This window comes from Misgurnus anguillicaudatus, chromosome 21 (assembly GCF_027580225.2).
Source record: "Misgurnus anguillicaudatus chromosome 21, ASM2758022v2, whole genome shotgun sequence".
Taxonomy (NCBI): Eukaryota; Metazoa; Chordata; class Actinopteri; order Cypriniformes; family Cobitidae; genus Misgurnus; species Misgurnus anguillicaudatus.
Genome location: NC_073357.2, coordinates 31,787,403 through 31,811,527, shown reverse-complemented (window position 1 = coordinate 31,811,527; position 24,125 = coordinate 31,787,403). Strand labels below are relative to the sequence as shown.

General features: G+C 38.1%; 1 protein-coding gene across 1 annotated transcript; it reads right to left on the bottom strand.

The window, feature by feature from the left end:
* Window positions 1-382: 382 nt before the first annotated feature.
* sema4bb (sema domain, immunoglobulin domain (Ig), transmembrane domain (TM) and short cytoplasmic domain, (semaphorin) 4Bb) lies at window positions 383-17,419 on the bottom strand. The gene is made up of 15 exons (XM_055203014.2): window positions 17,238-17,419; window positions 12,555-12,979; window positions 8,934-9,094; window positions 8,798-8,860; window positions 6,863-6,961; window positions 6,660-6,771; window positions 6,450-6,566; window positions 6,072-6,217; window positions 3,042-3,217; window positions 2,815-2,965; window positions 2,528-2,738; window positions 2,327-2,442; window positions 2,048-2,205; window positions 1,894-1,976; window positions 383-1,812 (listed from the first exon to the last, which is right to left on the bottom strand). The coding sequence occupies exons 2-15, from the start codon at window positions 12,712-12,714 to the stop codon at window positions 1,010-1,012; spliced, it is 2,556 nt and encodes an 851-aa protein (XP_055058989.2). The 5' UTR covers window positions 12,715-12,979; window positions 17,238-17,419; the 3' UTR covers window positions 383-1,009.
* Between the last annotated feature and the right edge of the window lie 6,706 nt (window positions 17,420-24,125).

The following is a 24,125-nucleotide window of genomic DNA, read 5'->3' as shown; positions in this document are numbered from 1 at the left end:
CCCGCGGATCTAACAGTATTTCCGCATCACATTAATTATTTTGCACGCAAGTTTTTTTTTCATACGGTGTATTCTCCGTTTAAATTTGTGCACCGAACCGTGACCCCCGTACCGATTCGGTTCGAAACGAATACATGTACCGTTCCACCCCTATTATAAAAATCAAATGTTTAACTCTATGAGAGCTGGAAAATGAGTGTGAAAATAAGTGGAGTGTCCCTTTAATGATTCAATAAACGTTACCATATCTGACATTTTTCTATTTTTAAGACCCACATAGCACAACTGAATCACAGAAAACACCAATCTACTTTCTCCCAAAAAACTTTTTCTTTTTTACAAAAATGCAATGAATGAAAAATCTGAGCACATTTCTAAAACGTTTACAAGTAGTAACCTTGGCCTTTAATGCTAACAAACTCTCTAACAAATGGTATACGTATCTGCAGAGAATGGGCTAGGGGTCTTATAATTAACAATATGAGCTGTCATGAACCTGTGCACAACAATAGCAAACAAATACTAAAAGACATATGCAACAATCTTTTGTCTCGATGCTTGAAGCATCATTATTCTTGGCAGTGATAGCACCAGCAGCTATTTTCATACCAGTTTAAAACCAAAGGCTCAGTCCTTATCTCCCATTCACTCTTCTTTCGGTTTCAATCTTTCATTACATCTTAAAACTTGTAACATTATCTTTCTCATATTAGCACAATGAATCGTATTAAGACGTGACTAAAGAGTGGAAGCAGACTTCAGGGCATTGTATTAAATACGTAAAATGTGGCCATACACTGAGAATGTGACATCCTACAGTAATGTGTTCGAGTGGCTCTGTTCTCACTCAGAGTGGCACTTCATCTCTTTCCCCTCCTTTCACTTGTGATCAGGGCTCTAAAGTCATTCAATAAAGCTGCCCAGTGACTACCAAGTAAACATTTAGAGAGTTACATTGTTTTTGGTTGTGATTCTCACTGTCATCTAACATCAGTATAAACGCACATCTTTACACCACAGAGTCTCTGATCTCAGAACCCAGACGGACACGCGGGCGAGGGGAAATGTCACTAATTTCCACAAGACTGTCTTTAAATCCTTTTTGTGGGGTTTGGGCGAGCGTCTGTGCTTCCGCTGAGTTCTGCTGCGGTAATGTGTTTGTGCTGGAAGTCTCTGTTGGAGAGATTATGTAGCCACAGCTTTCCTCCAATGTCTGGTAGCTTTTGTGGTCTGAAGGGGAAGTTGGAAGCACGCCACCGTTAAGGGGTAAACTCTCCCTAGGCTTGCCTGTGCTTTTTTGCTCTCCCCCCCTTAACATCTCCTTCATCCGACCTCTCTGTCGGTATGCCAAAGACAGCCCGAATGAAAGCACGCAAATGACTAACAGCACACAAACCACTGCCAGCTCTGTGCCATAGGTCTTTATACGCTGTTGAGCAGAGCGTGCAGATTCACCGGTCAGGATGTTGTCTGACGATATGCCCTGAATTATAAAAGCTTCATTTGTTTGTCCTAGATTGGACGTCGTCACAGAAAAAGGCTCCGCCTTCACACAGTAATTGGCCAAGAGTTGCCTAAAGCCGCTCTCTTCTGACCAACAAGAGAAAATCTCCTCACTGCCCGCTCGGCCGCTGACTACCAATCCACCATCTGGGCTGCGAAACAGGTAGTGACTTACATCTGGCTTGTATAGCCATTTTCTTTGGGCGTGGTTGGAGCGAGGTTTGCAGGGCAGCAAGCGAAGAGTGTTGGCAGGGATGATGACGAGCTGGCAGTCATGTGATTGGAAACTTGGTAAAGAACGTGGTAACACTACAAAGAAAAAGGAAGATTATGTATTACACATACAATCATTTTAACAGGATAAAATGTGCTTGTGTGTTCAAACTATACCTGCGCTTCGAGAGTCAATACTGGACATTGTGCCGTTACATTTTAATATGGTGTCTGCCATCTCTATATCCTGCTGCCAGTGACTGAAAACAAGTTAGATGGTTAAAAGTGATAGTAATGAAACTGGTACATAGGGAAATGGGTAAATACCTACTTTTGTTTTGGGTTTTTTGTGACATCAGTGCAATGTGTGCCTGTCCACGCACAGTATGGGTCTTTGGCTAAAATACACTCCCCACAGTTGTTATGGAAACTACAGTTTGCTACTGGCAGCTGTACAATGCCAGAGCGAGACGACACAAATAACAAACCCTGTTTGATAAAAGAAAATAAAGAGACAGACAGAGTGTGTAAGAGAAATAAATACAAGCAAAAAAATTGAAGAAAATGCTCAGAAATTAAATACATTTTACAAAACAACACGCCCACCCACCTTTGTTGAGTCCAGCTCTATGTGTTGTATTGGTTGTGGCTTTACGAACACACTGATCTCCTCAATGATGTGCATCACACCAGCCACATTCACAACCTTTTGCAAACGTCCATCATCTGAAAATCGCAGCGATGGGTCGAAACCAATTAGTGACGAATGGAGAAAATGAAAGTCACAAATCAAAACGAACCCTTCACATACCTGTGCCAATAAACATCACATCGTAAGCCCCGTAAAGGCCTTGTACGTGTTGCACGGCGATTTGCGTGTAGCGCACGGAGTGTGTAAAAAGCACAGGCTGGCTTTTGATCGGACTGTCCATCAGAAAGTGATCTTTTACAAAGTTTAGCACCTTATCTGGCATATCCAGGGACGACTCGATTCCCATCTGCCTTGAAGCATTAGTAATACACTGAAGAAAGAAAAACACATTATCGTCACAAAGATCTTTATAGACTGGCGTATGCGAGTGTCGTGTGTGTTCTCACCATTCCAGGTCGTGGTTCAGGTACAGGGAGAGCGTGTGTGTACCACTGCTGTGTCTCTCGATTGACCTCTTTGTAACGGCCACTGAAAGCTTTCTCTACTTGATCCATGCTGAAAACGCATACTGCCGAACTGCCAGCCAAACCTTTGCTCCTACAAAATTTGAAGTACAGTATGCTAAAGAGTAATGTAATCTTTTATTATTTATCCATTTGTATGGTTTACTTACCACTGAGAAGTGAAGACCGCATATAGGAGTGTGTCTCTCTGCCTTTGGGCTGGGAGCACATACACATCCTGTATGATGTTGAACGGAAAACCATCCTCCGGTAGTGAACACAAGAGCTGAGCTTTCAAAAATGTGGTCCACTTCTTTTGCAAGACTCTCTCCCCACCCTGATCCTCCTGAGGTTAGAAGCAATCAGACAGATCAGGAATAACCTTTAACATAATAAATAAAAAAGCCCTTTGACCTAGATGGGTCATTCTACAAAAAAAGGTGGAAATGCTTGTCCCTTGCTTTTGCAGACCCCTTAATCATTTAATTTGACCCAATAATCCCATAATGATATATAGTTAATAAATATAGACTGTCCTTAAAATGACGAGAGAGTTTATTTAAATTTCTTTTTCTTAAATGTCTGGTCCTGAAAATTGCCCTGTCCCTTTGATCATACATGGAAGTTGAACTGTGTACTTATTATTTAATAGCATATTTTTTATAAAACAAATCAAATTTACATTAACCTTTAACCCTGTATGAATTTACTACAACACTGAAATGGTAAAAATACACTATTAATATGAATAATATCAAATAAATATTTGTCCCCCAAATGTATGTCATTGGTGTTACCCAACCCAAAGCACTTTTATTTTGAAACAATGCATCAGCTCTTTGAAGTTTTTCATGGGTCAAGAGGTCAGTGAAAGAAGTGCAGTGGAGGAAGGCAAAAGGTTTGTGAGATGTCTTACCTTATTTGTCTAAAATATCATGATATATCTATGAATTTTGAGATAAGATTTTTTGGATGTCATTAGTGTTACTCATCTTTTTTATAGCTGGGAGTGTTAAGATCGTTACATAAAAATACATTATACTGAAAAAGTATGTGATTGTTACATCTCTGATGAAATAGCACATGGCTAATGGCAGCCATTTTGTTAAAATATTAGTTTTTTCTGTTATTTGTCATTGGTGTTACCATCATTGGTGTTCCTGTCATTAGTGTTACTTCTCTAATGAGTACTTCCTAAGCATTATTCATAACATAATTTTATGAAAGTTTATACGTTTTATCATATTAATAATTATCTATTATTATATTCAAATTTTGTCATTGGTGTTACATTGTGTCATTGGTGTTAAACCAAGTTTTGGTGTTATGAATGTATTTTCTTGTACTTTCTAGTAATATTTTGTTGTTGATATGGGATGTAAGACATTGTTGATATTTCAGACTTTGCATCAAAGCTTTTTTGGTTGAATATTTTTGATTTGCTGGTTTTAAAGAAAAAAGTCAAGCTGAGAATCAAATAATTTCATACAATGCTGGGTAAAGATGAAGAATTTAATTAAACAAATATTAATAATCAATTATGTTTCTAGCTGTTATCATTCCTCTACTCAACCTTTAACTAAATACACAAGCTTTAATGAGAAAAAATATTTAGTATCAACATTAATGTTGTTTAAATCACAGGTAACACCAATGACAAACAAATGACTTATGGATTCTTTATGTATTAAAGTTAAAATTAAGTTAAAAATAGATTCAGCTCCCTGTTTTGAGGATACATAGATTTGACAAGTTAATTAATGCTATTAAAGAAGTTTTGGGTATGTTGAAAGAAGTTCATTTAAAGGAATAGTCCATTATCTCAAAAGAAAAATCCAGACAATTCACTCACCACCATGCCATCCAAAATGTTGATGTCTTTCTTTGTTCAGTAGAGAAGAAATTATGTTTTTTGAGGAAAACATTGCAGGATTTTTCTCATTTCAATGTACTTTAATAGACACCAACAATTAATACTTATCTCAACACTTAACAGTTTTTTTCAACGGCGTTTCAAAGGACTATAAACAATCCCAAACGAGACATAAGGGTCTTATCTTGCAAAACGATTGTCCTTTTTGACAATAAAAATAACAAATATACACTTTTAAAGCACAACTTCTCATCTAGATCCGGTCGTGATGTGCCAGCGTGACCCCACGCAATACGTCATGACGTCAAGAGGTCACAGAGGACGAACGCGAAACTCCGCCCCAGTGTTTACAAGTGTGTTGAAAGAGGACCGTTCCTACGTTGTTGTATGTCAACTGATACTAATTAATGTCTTTGTGTCAGTTTATTGTTTTCAATGGTCCGCAAATGTGCGTTTTATATATGTAACACGTGACCTCCCTACGTCACTATGCATTTACGTTAGGTCGCGCTGGACTGGACCTAGACGAAAAGTTGTTGTTTAAAAGAGCGTATTTTTTATTTTTCTTGTCAAAAATGACAATCGTTTCACTAGATAAGACCCTTATGCCTCGTTTGGGATTGTTTATAGTCCTTTGAAACTCTGTTGAAAAAAACTGTTATGTGTTGAGTTAAGTGTTAAGTGTTGGTGTCCATTAAATGAGAAAAATCCTGCAATGTTTTCCTCAAAAACATAATTTCTTCTCGACTGAACAAAGAAACACATCAACATTTTGGATGACGTGGTGGTGAGTAAATTATCTGGATTTTTCTTTTAAGAAAATGGAATATTCCTTTCCAAATTTCCATCACCCGAATTCCACCTTTTCTGTAGAATGACCCACATATACTATTTTAATATATAGCTACAAAAATATAAATGACCACTAGGGGGACTCAGAACTCCAGCAAAGATTTCAAAGAATGTTTCTTCTGACAAAACCATAACGTACCATGGTACTGCCATGACATGCTTATCAAAATACTGAATGCCATCCATATATCTTGGTATTTATATGGTTCTCCAAATTGTGCCATTTTTTCTTTAAAATAACATGCACGGAAATGCATAATATAATCAGAATTGTGTACTAAGAAAATAAGTATTTTGATTTTATTTTGGCCTCTATAAACACAGCAAGAGTGAAGAGTCATTAAAAGAGATAATATTAATCTAACTGTATAATGATAGTATGCATGTGTGGTATGCATGCGTGTATATGTGCTTTCTCAAGTTTATGCTAATTTTATCAATGCCGTGTGAACTCCTCCAAAACTCTCCACATTACCTTACACACACGTGCAATCCTGGACACTACGGTGTTATCAAAGAAGTCAAACTCTTTTCCCATCTCGCTGAAGAAGAAGTAGATCTGATCATCACCTCTCTCGCTGCCCGACCCCGTAATATGAGCAGAACCTACAAACGCTGGATCTGAAATAAGAAAACACAAACACACCCATAAAAACACATTCTGCAAACACCAAAAGTACTGTACAACGGTTTCTTCGTATCAGTCAGTCAATTGATGTTCTTACCATGCGTGAGAAAGTAGGGATCAGTAATCACTGATATGGGCTTTTATTTTTAGATATGTATCTCTTACGAGGTCCCTTGTGGTTAAGTGTATGCGTGTGTGAGTCTGTTTGTGTGTGTAAGTGTTTACCCTGGAGCCAGTTGAGAGAATTTTCCATTTTCAGAGAAGTGCCAGACCCTAGACTCCTATATATGGTGGGTTCATTTCCCTGGAAGTTACTGACAGTCGCAGTATACAGCTCCCCATCTGCAACACAACAAAACTTATTAACAAAGTGTTCACTGACTGCTGCCATTCTTAAATTCTTAAACAGATGTGTTTTCGCATGAGTAAACTTACCCACTATAATAGCTGTAGACCTGTATTCTGGATTAAAAGGGCAACGTCCACGACCATCCTCAATAACATGCTCACCCAGTTCATCTTTCTCCAGAGAAAAACTTGAAACGTTCTACAACGGTTCAAGTGATACGTAAGCACCGATCATGTAAGTGAAAATGAAATTCAACACACATTCAGAAGTAAAGAGATTGAGAACTCACAATGTAAGCACAGGTGGGGCTGAAGGCATATGTACCACACACATACAGATGTGTGCTATTCAAATGAAGTAAAATCTTGATGTAATTAAAGCAGTCCGTCTGAAACGCATAACAAACAGAGATGAAGTACCAATAAAGTTTTTATAGTTTTATTGTTTGGACTGACCAGTATGTTCACAATCACCACAAAACACACACATACACACGTTTCCATTTTTTATGGGGACTTTCATAAACAAAATGTTTTTTATACTATCCACCCGTTTCTTGACGTAAATGTTTGAGCTTTCCGGTTTATGACTTCCGGTGACACTAAAGCTATTGGTAGTCTATTGCGAAGGACACAAGTGTGCCGTTTTGACTGGCTGTTTAATGTTTATTATGAAATCCAGGAAGGCCGACATAATTTGTGCAGTTAGGGGTTGCCATAATAGCTAATACAAACGCAGTAAATCTCTACAAAACATTTGTTTTAACCACAATCCATGCACAAGAACTGAATGTGTATGTGGCGCACATGCATCCATTATCCACACATTCATCCAGTAAAACCTTTCATAGAAACTGCCAGTAAACAATAAATACAATAATTGTTTAAAAACAACTAATATTATGCTGATTTATTTATTCTGCTACTATATATTATTACAAAAATGCAATTACAGTAATATATACCACATAAACTGCTTAGTTAATGTTTGAAGCGATGTAATAATATTTTCATAAAACGAAAACAATACTCAATACATGGAGTAATTTAATATGTTTATTATGGTTTGTTCAAGTAACTTACAATGTGTTGAATGAGAAAAATACTGTGCTGACTGTGTCGAACCACGTTAAGCTTGACGTGATGCCATAAACAAGTCCATTAAAAATTGCAGTTTAAAAAAACCTTACACCAGAGGGACAGTTGTGAAATTTTAAACCAGCGCCTGAAAGTTAAAAACACGAAGTCTTGATAATTTCCATGTACAAACACTCGACTGATTTTCCCATTGTAAAGATACTGGTATGTCTCTGTGCTTTTATATTTGCACATTGAAGACCCATCACCTCCGATTAACAACACGAAACGATTGAATATATCTTCATATAAGAGCCCGGCCGATATATCGGCAGGCCGATATTATGCATTTTCCAAACTATCGGTATCGACATTCATAATGGCCGATAAATGAATATTTAAAAAAAACCCCGGAAGAAACAGCCTTCAACCATGTTGTTATTTATCAGAACTTAACAGAATCTGTCTCCAGTCCTATTCAAAGTTATATTTATGAACCAAGTCTATTAAAACTGGTAACTTTGATTTGGTTGTTGTTGTTTTTGTGTTTTTGTTCAAAGGCCTTTACATTTCATATCTTAAGTTTGTATTTTTATACATTTTATTTATCAGAACTTTAATATATTTTGATGTTCCTCTGTTCTGTTGTCACAATAAAAGAAACAAGTTTCTTTTTAAAATGCATTGATAATGTTAGGGAAATCTGTTAATGTTTTGTTGTGTGTTTCTGAAATAAAAAAATATCAGCCGATATATCGGAATATTGGATTTTAAAACCAACAAACATTTGTATCGGTATCGGCCTTCAAAATCCTTTATTGGTCGGGCTCTACTTCATATATCAAGCCACTTCTTAATTTCATCCTCACACTGGTTCATAGATGGCAAGTGTAGTACATATTAACTGTCTAAATCATGTTTTATGCGTGCTCCCACTACACCGTTTTCTACCAGCTGGACCGGAAGTCTCGGACGGGAAAGGAAATTTGTCACATCACTCAAGAAATAGGTGGATACAAAACTGTACATTCGACCCACTTTCCCTAACCCAATCGCTAAACCTTATGCCCACTATTTTTTTTATTATAATCGATTTAATTTGTGAGGACCGGTCAGTACCTACAATGTATAGAAATCTGAACACATACCTGAGGGTCCTTTCCCTTAAAGCTGCATTCTTTCCTCTGTTCATCTGGTGTGTTCCATGACAACTACAAAATACAAAGTAAAATTTAAAATGCACGTTTTCACACTTTTTCACTAACATCTCTACAACGCACTTACTGTTTTCTGTAGATACGTTGCGCTGATGTTGTCCAGGCTGAGAGAGAATATGTTCTCCCTGGCTCCCACGTACAGCTTGTTTTCATCTGGGCTTAGCAGAAGTGTTGAATAGTTAAACACACCATCCACAGAGAACTCTCTCAACAATCGCCCTTCAGCATCTTTACACACAAACACACGTAAATATCGTCAAAACATGAGTTTAAACATCCAACTTTACACCATATCATGCAAAGTAAGTCATGTTAAACACATGCTTTTTTGTTTCAACTTAAAACTACACAACCCCAGCCCATAAACCAGCCATTTCAGATTATGTTAGTTTGCATGTCCAAGGTTTCCTGGCAAGGCACCGGGGTCACTAACCCTAACTAATCTACATCCATTACACTTGCATGTTCCACCATGAGTAATTACTGTGTGTTGCTGTTATTCAGAGTACAGTACACCAGCCAGGGTTGGTTTGCAAATGGTTTTAATAGCTCTTGTAAATGTTTACAATCAAGGATTAAACCCTCCTGTGTGTTTGGCTAAGATGAGTGAACGTACCATTGGAGCAGTATGGTAATAGGTCTTTCGGGAATAAGAAAGTTGTGGTAGTTTAAGGAGCCCTAAAACCGAGTTAAGTTTTTGCAGATGAGTGGGTCGGACCGTGCAGGACACTCTGCTGGCCCAGATTCTCTCTGTGCTCATTACTGAGTCAAACAACATGTCACCAGACAGAGCACAGAGGACAGCAAAAACACACACAGGAAGGAATCCTAGACATTTTCAAAAGACTTTTTGTGGACTGCACAAAGATTAAAGTAATGCACCAAGATTAAAGAAATGCTAAATCTACTGATGAAGAGGACTTTATTTCAGTCTTAATCAGGGGATTGCTAACAATTGTATAAAACAGAAACACAGTACCCAAAATATGTTTATCGGACATATGTTATCCATTTCTATTAGGTACTCTGCATATAGGCTGTAATTATTTTCTTAGTTTTCTTAGTTCTTCATTTCCTATTTTCTTAGTTTTATTCGTTTTTTAATGTAAAGGTGCTTTGAAACAATGCAACATTGCAATAAAGTAAATACATTTGAATTTAATTTAATTTAAAGCACCTTCGAGTGCCATGTATTGGCGCCACGTTTTGGTGTCAGCTTGGAACCCCAACCGAGGTGATACAAAAAAATGTATCGGGTACTACATACTGCACCCAGTGGAAAAGCCCCTAAAAGTAAGCTGACCCGACCTGGGGTACTATGCAATGGAAAAGCGGCATAACATTGCCGTAACATACACGAAAAACATTATGTGTGAACAAGACGCTGAAACAATGCTGTAAATGAGGACTTGCCTGTAATTGCAACCAGAAGTTACGGTTCAGCTCTTTGACACAGGGAATTAAATGCAGATCAACATTCACAACGAGAAATGTCGGAAAACTGGACTGAAGCAGAGATCAGGGAGCTTGTCACTATCCGCGTGAAGGTAAGATCATTCACCAGCATGACAGAATAGGGCATCACGTGGCACGTGCTCCTCATGATATTAGGTGTGTTCGACATCGGCTGGATGTAACCGATCGGCGAGATTAGCCGCGCGCAGGTGGGGAGGAGCTGAAAACGGAGACGTGAAGTAGGACACGCTGTGGTTCCCGTAGTTTGCTGCATTTACGTCAGGCATGGCTGATCACGTGGCGTTTGCTTGCTTTATTGCAGTAAGCATGATTTGTAAGATGTAAACAACATACAAGTGAATTATACTGTTTTAAATGTCCGTTTATGAGCATGAGTGGAACTGAAGAGGCTTACAGCATCTGTTTTTACAGGAATAAAGTTTAACATAGGCATATATTATTTAAATACCAATGTAGTGGGGTCTACGTTTTTTATCCATTTTATTTTGATGAACATGACACAGTATAACATCGCGACTAGATGAAAAGAGCTTTACTTGTTATGAAAATACAGATTTGTGAGCATTTGTGGAACTGAGGGCGTGAATATAAACACGAAATACACGTGATTGTTGTCATGTGATGAATCTGACCAATCGTGAAACAGCTGTGTCGTCATTACAGCCCGTGCAGCTCCTCTTCGGGAAATGCGCTGGCTGACTCAGGCGGCTGATCTCGAATTCCTCTCGCGGTTCTTTAAAACCATGTGACACAGTCACGTGCCTGCAGCGCCAGCTCAAGTCGGACAAAATTACTAACCGAAATGCACTGCTTCAAGTCAGCCGCTGATCAGGCTGCACAGCGCCGCATGAAGTCGAACACACCTCTTGTCATAAACAAACATGCACGCGTGTGGTGTCTTGAGAGAGAAATCAGATAATTCGCAAACTTCAAACGCTGTGAGAAAACCTACCAAGTGCAGGACTTTAACTACATCACGTGTCTTTATGGGATTTTTACAATGTGTGTGCTAAAGATTCCGGAAAATCATTGGTGAATGAACCAAAAAGTTGAGCGGCAACAACATAAACAAACTGCCCAGTGTTTTGTGGCCCAAACTTCCTGTAGACTTCCCTAAGTTTGGTAGACTTGGTTCAAATCATAGCTAAACAAGTACAGACCGGAAGTTAACTTTGGGCCAAGTGCGTAACTGCTGCTGTCATGCACGTGTGTCCGAATAAACCGTCTATACAGTGCATGCTACTGACTTTTATCAATTGTACATACACAATGATCCATCAAACTATCTGAACTAAAGTAACAAGCATCTCTCCTAACCCTGAGCAACAAACTTAACCCAGGTTGCTTGAGCTGGGACTGCTGGTGTAGTAATAGCGCTTTTCCATTGCATAGTACCCCACGGTTTAGTTTAGTTTGGGTCGGGTCAGCTCACCTCACTTTGGCGTAATTAGCTTTTCCACTGAGTTTAGTATCACTTCGCAGTGGAGGGATTATAGGCGTGTCGTTATATTTGCGCTGCCTACAGCTGTGACATCATACAAGTGAGAGGAGAGCGTTGTTGTATATTCCCATACATTCATTTGTTCCTCAGTCTGCCACAAAATTAAAATTGACCACCACAAATAGATGTTTACACATCGCGTTTATCACTACCTCTGTATCACATGACAGTTTCTGTTTAAACACCCGTGGCGTCAGCCGACGGCGCTCCGCTGAGCTTCACTTCAGTTGCATTTAAGCATATAATGCTGACATGCTCGTCGCGAATGTTCCGCCACAAACTGCAAGTCTGGAAAAAACTGTTATGGTGTCCCTGATTCTCAACATGTGGATGTTTTTCATCGCTAAAAGGGAGTTTGGGAACTTATAGCAGAGCACAGATGACAACATGTTTGCTCGAGACAGCGCAAGCTAGCACTAAAGGTAAAGCTAATATTATAGCGATGACGCTGTTAGTGACGTTTCTTTCAGACCAATCAGTGATCTACAGTGTTTTCGCGTCACGTTTGGTATCAGCTCGGGTCGCTTGGAATCCCAACCGAGGTGGTACGAAAAAAAATATCGGGTACCACGTACTGCACCTAATGGAAAAGCTCCCAAAAGTAAGCTGACCCGACCCAAACTAAACCAAACCGTGGGGTACTATGCAATGGAAAAGCACCATAAGTGAGGTGTACAGCAAATAGCTTTGGATAAAAACCTCATCACTTACTGTATGAAAAACTAATGCGTGCTGAGATGTCATCTTCATTCGCAACGGTTGCTTGTAAAACTCCAGCCAAAAAAATCCATATGGTCAAAGGTAAGAGCCAGATTGAATTTGTGGTTTCCATGGCTACTTGTTTCCAGTGGACTTTGCATTTGGTCTCCATGGTTAATGCTTTGTATTTAAAGTTTTGTTATATTCCAGGTTTCTTTGGTATTCAGGATGTGATGTTTACACCCTATGGTTGACGATTATTGGTTCTTCTGTGCATAGGGTCAACAAGGTCCTGCCATATTTCAATCAGGTCCTCAAAGAGGTCAAAGGTGAACCGATATCAGACTTTTGCAAGCAAAAATACACTTATGTGTAATGACACATTCCTCCTGTTAAGGACCATCTACATAAAGATTTCCAATTAGACTGCCTGAAATCTGCAGAGGAAGAAACAGAAGCACATTTAGTGTCATGATTAGATAGAAATAACAATCAATAATGAAAATACATTTAATTTGCTGTAAAAATGGGCATCAACTATCTGAAATAAACAAAAACATCATCTGAACTCTGACTGGAATTGAAGGAAATAAAGTAAGTGGGTGTTCTCCAATTAAAGTCAAGTAAAGCACATGCATTAGTGCATGCTGGAAAAAAGGCTGAATCAAATGTCCTCCTCTGCTTGACATTATCCAAACAAAATTTGGAAATTCACCAGCTCCTCCCTCTTGGCCTGATCAACTTTTAAAGGAGGTATGTCTAAAAACAAGAAGGCTGTGATGTTTCCAACAAAATATTAATTCAATTACAATTTATTCAATACTGGTTACTCTCTGTTTGTTTATTGCTAAATTGATATTACATTATTTTTTGAGATCCATTCTAATGAATAAACTACCAGAAAGATCATATGACTATATGTTGCCATTTAGACCATTAATGGATGGAAGCTAAGCCATGTAGATAGATAAAACAATGTCAGTTTAAAACAATTATAGATAAAAACAGACACAGTGCATATAGTATCTACAATACAAATGCATAGATGTTCAAAGTTACATAAGTGTGGGTAGACATCAAAAACAAGTTCAAAGCTACATACTAAACATGTGTGTCACACAAGCGCACACACAAAAACAAACAGAGCACTGCACTGCAGTCTTTCATGTCTGAAGGAAACATAACTGTGCATCTGCTAAGACTCAGAATAAGACGACAGGCTCTTTTAAATGATTAAAGACTGAGATAAAAATAAAACATGCAGCTCACACTTACATGACTTCAGCTAGAAGCCCAATTGCATTGCATTAACTCCCCAGAACCAACATTATGACACCATTAAAAACTTCCTTACATTGATAACTACTCAATTTCTGTATGTGTGCCAAACATAAACATGTTACTGCATTATATTAAAGGAAGATGACAACTCAAACTTGACTTGGGGAACAAATGACACAAACCCTAATTCTGAGAATCTTACATTTCAGATTGGACTCATGTCCACTCTTTATTAAAGGACAAGTTCTGTATTTTACACTTAAAGCCCTGTTTTCAGATTGTTTATTATGAAATAGAATGGTTTTGACTGAAATTTGGACATATGATGCTAGCCCGAGAAATTTCAAGTGTTTGTTGTATCACCTCCCACCTCTACAATGGGTGTATAGGTGCACTGGAACAATCCTTCCTAAAATGCATTAAACTTTCGTTTACAAAGACATGAAACTCACCGAGTGGTCAGGGGTGTTCACTAATATGCTCACACAAAAATCGCTGCAAAAGATGCTTTCCAACAGGTGTTTTACCGTTTGTTGTAAACTTGTGGACCTATTTTTCCAAACGCCTCACACCCGTACATTCTTCCGCTGAGAGCTTAAATAATAGACACTCCAGCCCAGTTGGTGGCGATAATCCGCCTTTGCCAATTGCAAGAATACAAACAAAGTTCCCGCGCAGAGTATACCTCACAGCACATCTAATACAAGTCAATGGAGTTGGACAAAAACTACGATAAAACCTGTTGGAAAGCATCTTTTGCAGCGATTTTTGTATGAGCATATCAGTGAACACCCCTGACCACTCGGCAAGTTTCACGTCTTTGTAAACGAAAGTTTAATGCATTTTAGGAAGGATTGTTCCTGTGCACCTATACAGCCATTGTAGAGGTGGGAGGTGATACACCAAACACCACAAAATTCTCGGGCCAGCTTCATATGTCCAAATTTCAGTCAAAACCGTTCTATTTCATCATAAACAATCTGAAAACAGGGCTTTAAGTGTAAAATACCAAACTTGTCCTTTAAAGGGATAGTTCGGCCAAAAACGATATTAAACCCATTATTTACTCACCCCCAAGCTGTCCAAGTTGCATATGTCCATCGTTTTTCAGACAAACACATTTTCGGATATTTTAGAAAATATTTTAGATCTTTCTGTTGATTAAATGTAATGTGACGGGGTCCAGCAATAGTCCACGACCTTCAAGTCCAAAAAAAGTGCGTCCATCCTTCACAAATTAAATCCAAACGGCTCCAGGATGATAAACAAAGGTCTTCTGAGGGTAATCCGTGCGGTGCTGTTGTAGAAATATCCATAATTAAAATGTTATTAACTACCTTACGGTAGCGCCGGCATCTTAGACTCAGGAGAGAGTATTAGCGTAGTGTACGCACTTTTCTTAGTGACGTATGACAAATTCGGAGGGCGGGGGACAGAGCAGCAACAGAGAAACCGCTGTATGCTGCGTAAGCGCTCATCCTGAATGCGGATGACTCTAAGATGGCGGCGCTACCGGAAGGTAGTTAATAACGTTAATAACATTTTAAATATGGATATTTCTACAACAACACCGCACGGATTACCCTCAGAAAACTTTGTTTATCATCCTGGAGCCGTTTGGATTTAATTTGTGAAGGATGGACGCACTTTTTTTGGACTTGAAGGTCGTGGACTATTGTTGGACCCCGTAACATTACATTTAATCAACAGAAAGATCTAAAATATTTTCTAAAATATCCGAAAATGTGTTTGTCTGAAAAACGATGGACATATGCAACTTGTACAGCTTGGAGGTGAGTAAATCATGGGTTTAATATCGTTTTTGGCCGAACTATCCCTTTAACAATTTCAGACAGTTGACTAAGAGCAGTAAACAATGCAAACATAAATCAACTGTCACTTATATCACTTTATGACACAAGTTTCCTAAAGAAGACCTGCACAGACTGATTTTGTTACTACCATAAGACAAATGTAATGCCGTAACTGGAAGATCTTAAGGCTAGAAACAGATGCTAAACTCATATATTTGTGTGGTTGAAAAGTGGTCAACCTCAAATCTTCTCTTCAAAAGATCTCTGATACTTGCAATAAACTGTCTGAGCTAAAAACATTATTGCACTAACTATTTTGTTGCACTAACTAGAAAATTACATTGGTCTGGTTTCTTTTTACTACTTTTCTTGCATTGTAAGCCCTCTGGGCAAGAAATTCAAATAAAAAGTATCAATATCAATGACTTACTGACATTCGACAAGCTTATCTATAAGTACAAACAGCGGATATTGCAGGCACAGGCAACAACCTGGGGCACATGTTCACGCAGCAAAGGATGTTTTCCTGTCCATAATCAGCTTGAGGTGTGACACGGTCAAAACCTCCGATAAAATGATACGCCAAATGGAGAATTCACTCCCTACTGATTCAAAAAGCAGAACGAAACACATTATGTTTACTAAAATACACAAGCATCAAATACTACTTTGATGAGACAAATGAGGTATTCATTGTCATGCTTCCATATAGGCTTTGATCCACATGGCCGATGCTGTTGTAACAGATCAGACCTTAAGTAAACAATAAAGCTCTGCTTTCATGTTTCTCCACACTCATTTATAAACCAATGAGGAGCTAAAATTTTTTATGTGTTTCATAGCAACACTCAAGAAGCTTCAGACTGACATTGGCATCATTAGCAAAGTATCATCAACTAACTTCTGCTTTCTGGCATAAAAGGTAACTGAGGTGTTTTAATGACTTAACTTTAATTAGAAATGTGATTATTGTAAGCAGTTACTGTGAGTAATTTGGTCTAATATGCGTTCATCATTATCAGTCCTCCCTTGTGATGTTATCCCAAAGTAGGAGGATAATGTAAATGTCACATGGCCTGAAGCATAAACAAAGTTCAAAGTCCAACTAATGCAATGAAAACAATCAGTTATTTTCAGTCACGATTAAAGTCAATCATTAATTTAATGTTAAATAATGCGTTCTTTGATGTAAGATAGTTATTTAAAGTCAAGATGGACTCGCTACAAAGGAAATTTACGATTTGTACGTGGTCCCTTAACACACGTGCTTGTAAGGTTTGGCTTGCGGGTACTCCGAAATTACGCACGGACAATTCAACACCACCTTGTTTATTTGAGCCCATTTCCAACCCCAACTCACTCCCCCACCCTCCACAACAAACGCGCTACAAACACCTAGTAACCAAATCGCGAAAGGTAAATGACTTGCAGAAAGATATTGAAAAGGTTATACGCTTTGCAACAGGTGATTTTATGCATTCGTCATTCAACAGTTTAAGCCTCCGCATCTTCTAAGAACAATACTAACGTAAATCCTCGACAGTACCTCCTCAGTACTGCCCCCTTTAACTTATTGTAAGCTACATTCGTGTTAACTTACCACTACAACGCTTGAAGCCATTGCCTCTGCGATGAGAAAGCGAGTTGAGGTGACTTTAAAATGAGCCATAAAATTTGTATTCCAGCGTGTTTGCCTCGTTCCCGGTCAACTATGCAAAAATCAACCGCTGATCTCCTCTCTCCTGGATCTAACACTGAGCCTTGACCCTCCTCCTCCTTCCCTCCTCCTCCACACACAGAGCCACACCTCTAAAACAGTCACACATGTAACTGGAGGTGCTCCTCTTTAAAGGCCCTTTATTCATACTGACCGTGAAACAATATAAATGACTAAACTGGTAATGCTGCTTGTTTTGATTCCTTACGCGTTTTTTTCAGTTGGTTATATTTTGAGTTTATGAATTTAAGTTAAAAGATAAAAGTGTAAGAGATGTTAAATGTTCTTTATGGAACCACACAGCACAGGCCAACCAAAAACTTTTAAAGGGAACATTTCACAAGACTTTCTTAAGATGAAAAATAAATCTGGTGTCCCCAAAGTACATATGTGAAGTATTAGTTTAAAATACCATATAGATAATTTATTATAGCATGTTAAAGTGCACCTATTTCATTGATAAAAACAATATTATTTTGTGTATTTGGTCTAATTCAATGTTTGCGTGGTTTATTTATGATTGAAAAGCACATTGTTTTCCACATACTGTACTGCTTTTCTCAAACGCTTTGATTTTGTACAAAAGTCTTCGATCTGAAAAGCGCTGTGTCCCTGATTGGCCAGCTAATCTGTACGTTGTGATTGGTCTGAATACCTCTGACCTCAGCCAGAAATGTAACGCTCCTTACCATGTTTGAAAGATTTGTTCATAATGCAATGCTGACAGGAGTTAACTTACAGGCTATGAGTTAAAGCGGTAGGAATTATGATAATGTCGGTCTTGTCTACATCAACAGGCCCAGGAAGTTAACCGTTGCCTACAATTTGTGTGTTTGTTGTAGTCCAAGAAAATAAATTTATGTTGGAGACAATAACTCGCGTCATCGTTTACTTTGGGGATTGTACATTTGCATATCGTTAACATGTACTAATACACAATTACACACCAAATGAAATGTAAATTAGACCATAGTTGCTATTTAAAATTGCCACTTTGTAGGTGTGAGCAAAAAATTTGCCAATTTTGGGTGTGTCCTTTTAAATGCACTTAATTGCAGTTCCGTGGTTGGATAGTGCAGATTAAGGGGCTGTATTATCCCCTTCTGACATCACAGAGGGGGGGGGGCAAATTTCAATTACATATTTTTTTCACATGCCTGCAGAGAATGTTACAAAACGAAAAAAGTTACTGGTTTGTTCTTTTTTTTTACCTTTTCTAGGTTGATAGAAGCACTGGGGATGCAATTATAGCACTTAAACATGGAAAAAGTCAGATTTTCATCATATGTCCCATTTAAGGAAACTTTATTTTTAGGAGTGATAAATACTGTAACTATTTAACTTAAGTAGATAATAGTAGTTTTTAGTTGTTTTTGGGATGCTCCAAATGTCGACCACATTTGGTTACTGTTTGTGGTTTCAGTACTACAATCTTTAACTCTTACAAGATACCAGAAGCTGATTGGGTGAAAGTGCTCGTTTATCTTGAAGTCCCTAAGGTTGATAGTAGAGCCTAGTTTCAATTGAGGAGAACAATTCACAGTATAGTGCTCAAAGAAAATTACAGGGGATTACAGATAGATCAAGAGCCAGAACAGAGCTCAGGCATCCATGAAATCTCAGAAAGTTGGCGTCAGATAGAGTCTAATACTTCTAATGAGCAGTTGTTATTTTACTCCAGAGTTAGTACTGTGAGCTTATGCCAGAAGGTTGTAATTTCCAACTTCTCCTTAAAATATTTTTGAATCACTCATTCACTCATCTATTTTTATCTGATATACTGAATGAAAGTTACAATGTTGCTTTGATCATTTGGTATTCAATAAGGGCTCTCAGACCTCACCCTGTTTGTGAAGAAATAACAGAACTCATGCCGTGAAGAACTTGTGCAAATACTGTATCTAACAGCGTTTCACCTATAAAGAGAAAAAAACTGAGAGTGGGTGATTCCTGTATGCTTCAATATCATGTCATGTTGTATTTTCTTCATGATTTCTGTATAGAATTAAGATCAGTGTATTGTGATGGTTGGGGTTAGGGAATGGGGTAGGTTAGGGGAATAGAATATACAGTTTGTATGTATGGTATAAAATGCATTACGTCTATGGAATGTCCCCACAAAACATGGAAACCAGAATGTGTGTGTGTGTGTGCATGCGTGCGTGCGTGTGTGTGCATGTGTGTGTGTGTGTGTTTACATAAATAAATAAACCTCATAGGTTAAGAATTATATGCTGCTGTGCAGTATCTTTCATCTTTTAATCTCTGGCTGAGTTGCAAATGCACTACTAAATGGATGAGTTACGACAATCCATCAAATATGGTTTGGTTTATAAAACACTGATTAAAAGACTAAACCATATAAAAGCTTAAACAGCTGAGCAACCAAATGCATTCAGCAGACACAGAGCAGACAACCAAAATAGTCCAGACATGCAACTCCAAACCTCCATCAAAGGTATTAAGCACCTAGAGAGAGAGGGACATTAACTCTATAAAACTGAATCCAAACCTCCTCCTCCTCTCTCTCTCTCTCTCTCTCTCTCTCTCTCTCTCTCTCTCGCTTGCACACACAGTCGCACACGTGTCTGACTCAGCAGACTGTCATCTTCTTCAGATTCAAACTCAGACTGTACAAAATCAAATTCAAAATCACTGCAATAATGCAATCAAAGTTTTCTTGTGATGTTTAATATGGTTTTGACATAAAGTAGTTAATACATACATGACCTGAGCTAATTTGTATAAGTTGTAATAATGTTTCCGTTGGGCAGCTGATCTGTCCCCAAGTGCATGGCGTGAACAGTCTGATGAGTTTTGGCAAAGGAGAGGGATATCTTAAGTAAACACAGAGGTTGCATTCCCAGGCTCAGAGACTTGACCAGTGATTAAATACTGACGTTAGTCAGAGTGACCAACAGCCCATATAAATAAATAAACTCTTCCCCTTTAAGGACCAGCCACGACCAGTGTGGGACCAATATCATATGCCCTACATGCTCACATTGGAGTGGGACCCTTTTCAGAGCATTGCACAAAAATGTACAATGAGGTGCAGGTTGATTGTGAAGGTCTGTAAATTATGTCTAAATAATTGAAACAGTCCCCTATTGAATCTGTGATGGTTTGTACTGTATATTCAAAATGTCAGGACGAAGATAAACAGACTAACAACAATACTAAGGAAACTCTTAGAAAAGCTCTCATGACACGGTAAAGTAGTTTGTTGTTTGTAATGATACCATCATTGATGTTATTGTAAACCAGTTCAGTTGTATTTTCTTTCATATTCACAAATCAGTTTAAACATTAATTTGGCAGCTGTACATTTTTTTTAAATATAAGGTAACATGTTAACGTTTTATTGTTAATTTTGTGTATGTGTTGTTCTGTGAAATGCTTGTATGCTGCAACAAAAAATGCCTTCGGGAAATAAAGTTGAACTGAACTGATATTTCCTGTTAAGAGGAGTATAGACAGCCGCATCAGAACAACGGATTTGGATGTTCTTCAAGACTTATGCAAGACATATAAGGATGTAATAAAAGGCCATAAAACAGAGTTCATTACCTCATCTCTCAAGAGCAACAAACCGGGAATCAAGTGAGGGAAACAGTGAAAAAGAAAGATGGAGAGAAAGGGAAAAACATAGATTTTGTTTGTGTGTGTCTGTATTATAGAAGAGATCATGTTTAAAGAGCACCTATGGTCCGATTCACGTTTTTACATTTCCTTTGGTTTGTAAGTGTGTATTAGTACATGTTAACGATATGCAAAAGGTACAAACCCAAAGTAAAACGATAACGCGAGTTATCGTCTCCAACATAAATCTCTTTTCTTGGACTACAACAAACACACGAATTGTAGGCAACAGTATTCATGGGATTGGTGGTGATGTAGTAAAGACAGACATTATCATAATTCCTCCCGCTTCGGACTCAGCCTGTAAGTTAACTGTAAGTTTTGTACAAACTCTGTGCGTTTCAGGAAGAATCTGGGGCTACAAAAATCTACGATATGTGGAAAATAATGTGTTTTTTGAACCATAAACCACCCAAACACATGTTTTATACCAAATGCACAAATAACCTTGTTTTTTAGCAATAAAATAGGTGCCCTTTAAAGGTGCTTTAAGCGAATTCACGCGTTTTAGACCATAAAACATTTTTTGTTACATACAGCAAACATCTCCTCACTATCTGCTTGCTGCCTGTCCGCTGATTAAACTGTAAAAAACGCGACCTCTGTAGACAGCCTAAGCTCCACAAACTGCAATAAAAACAAAGTGGCCAAACCTACCAGAAACGATAACAAAGTGTTCCAGCTAGTAAACGAAAGAAGGATTTGGGGGTGGGGGTTAGGTGCGTTCATGAAAGCACGGAAGGGAGGGGGAGGAGTTAGCTACGCTCCGTTTGTTTGAAAACAGTTCAAACCTCAACAAAAAGTAACGTCACACAGATTCGCTTAGAGTGCCTTTAAAAGCAAAACTGTGCTGGATTTTTTTTGTCAGTGTTTAGCATCTTTTAGCTTAGAGGTGCCCAAACTTGGTCCTGGAGGGCTAGTGTCCTTCAGAGTTTAGCTCCAACTTGCCTCACACACCAGACTGGAAGTACGCTAGTATGCTTAGTAAGACCTTAATCACCTGTTTCGGGTGTGTTTGATTAGGGACGGAGCTGAACTCTGTAGGATACTGTTATGTCTGTAAAGAGATGACTCGTACTGAAGCTTTACTTAATCTTTATTGTCATCATCAGTTTGCTTCACATCACTGAACTGGAACACTCACCATCACTTCCGTTCAAAACTTTTAAAGTGACCAGTGCTCATTAGTTTTATTATGTATAGAGTATTAGTCTAACTGAACACCCAACACAGATACCTACCCTCCTGGACCAAGTTTGGGTACCCCTGCTTTAGCTGCTCAACATTACCATTGCTCTGTAAGTAGCAGGTAAATTATAAACAAATTGAAACTGTAGAATATTAGCATAAGAGAACATCTTGACAGAAGAAAAAATCTCCGGATCTCAGAAAGTTAAGTAACAATGCCCCAAATAAAAGACCAGTCAGGACATGAAATGTTGTTTCAGACCTCACTTCTCATCATTAGTTCCACCCAGTATGCCCAGGCCTGATACTAATAAGGGTCTTGTCCTAAAAACAGTGTGTCAGCTCTGCATGAGGGGAACTGGGCTTATACAGACCTGTCAACCTAGCACTGAAAGCTTCATTCACATTGTATAAGGGGGTGCTTGGGGTGGAGTGTTGATGAATGTGAGAGAGAGTGTGTGTGAGCACATTGTATTTATGATTCATTCAGTGCTGAATTATAGCCAGAAACTTTTAAACTAATCTCTCCCAATGGATCTACACACCCCACTGTGGGTGTGTACACACACCCAGATAAAGAGAAAGGCTGCTTTCACACATTCAGATGTTAGGAACACAAAATATTACAACTTATTGTGCAATAACCACTTGCCTGTGTATGTTGTTTGTGTGCGCTTATGTGCATAATTGCATACAAAGATTTTCATCATGCATGTGCATGTTTATTCTCAATCTCTACATGTTTTAATTATTAGACCATTTAATCAAACGAATCAGTGTTTCAATAGGAAGCTGTCTGGTTATTAGCAATAAATTATAGATTTACAATTCCTGTATTTAGGACACATTGTAACGTTGATCCTTGCAGATGCATCCCAATGGGATGAAGATGAGAACACTAATATTCTCTAAGGGGTCATCTCTCAAAAGCTGACTTTTCCAGCTTGATGTTTACACTGGTCACAGATGTTGAGGGACATGATGCAATGCAAAAAATTATCTCTTTATCTAAGTTCCGATTAAGTTAACCATGCAATCACTCAAAATGTACCTACAAAATCTATTGTTTAAAATGAGTCCATGCAGATTAAACAGAAACCCCAACTTAAATATAGTAAAACTGCTTTGTAAAATGTGTATTGTGATTTAATATAAAGTCTACACAAATTTATATTCATATATGTTTCCTGCATATTGATGTGCTTGCTTGGTACACATAATAACTGTGTATGAAACAAATTTAGTTTCTAATACTTCTAGTTATCAATAAATTATCAACACAAAGTAGTCCAGTGTTATCATGAACGAATCCAGACGTTATTTCATGAAATAAAAAAAATCACTAGCACATTTTACAGACCTACAAAAATAGAGGAAACCAGGCTTTAGGGATACATGTCTGGGACTGGAAAACTCATATAGAGGGAAAATGGATGGAAACATAGAGAATCATGGACAAAAATTTGCTGCAATCTGAAACTGTGTTAGAGAATGGAAAATAATTTAGCACTCAACAGCACAATTACTACAAATGTAGTGAACATCACACTATCAAAAACAAAGTGCCATTAAAAAGGCTCAGACTAAGGTTCATCAGTACAATGAACTATTTATGAAACAATGTAAAATTATTGTTTCACATTGTCCCATTCAACTTGAAACTGAACATCTGTTGGACAAAAAGCAGCTACATGTATACTTGCCAAGTTCTGTTTTGATTTTGGATTTTTAGCTTTAATCCTTTTTGGTCTGTTCATTTAATAAAATACAAGGTTGGTTCAAATCAAACAAGGTCTTGTCTCTTATACTCATGAGACAAAAGGCGTTTCACACCGCGCTTAACCCTGGGTTATCTTCGTTGTAAACCCTGCTTTTAACCCTGGGTTAAGAAGCGTTTCACACTTGTAATTAAGAAGCAGGGTTATCCCTGAAATTAACCCA

Bases quoted from the DNA above. Each gene is read 5' to 3' on its own strand.
- sema4bb (XM_055203014.2), bottom strand. From the start codon at position 12,714: ATGGAGACCAAATGCAAAGTCCACTGGAAACAAGTAGCCATGGAAACC. The intron at 6,218-6,449 runs GTAAACACTTAC...TTCTTATTTCAG, and splicing joins TTCTCTCAACTGGCTCCAGG to ATCCAGCGTTTGTAGGTTCT. The intron at 2,966-3,041 runs GTAAGTAAACCA...CAAATTTTGTAG, and splicing joins GCGGTCTTCACTTCTCAGTG to GAGCAAAGGTTTGGCTGGCA.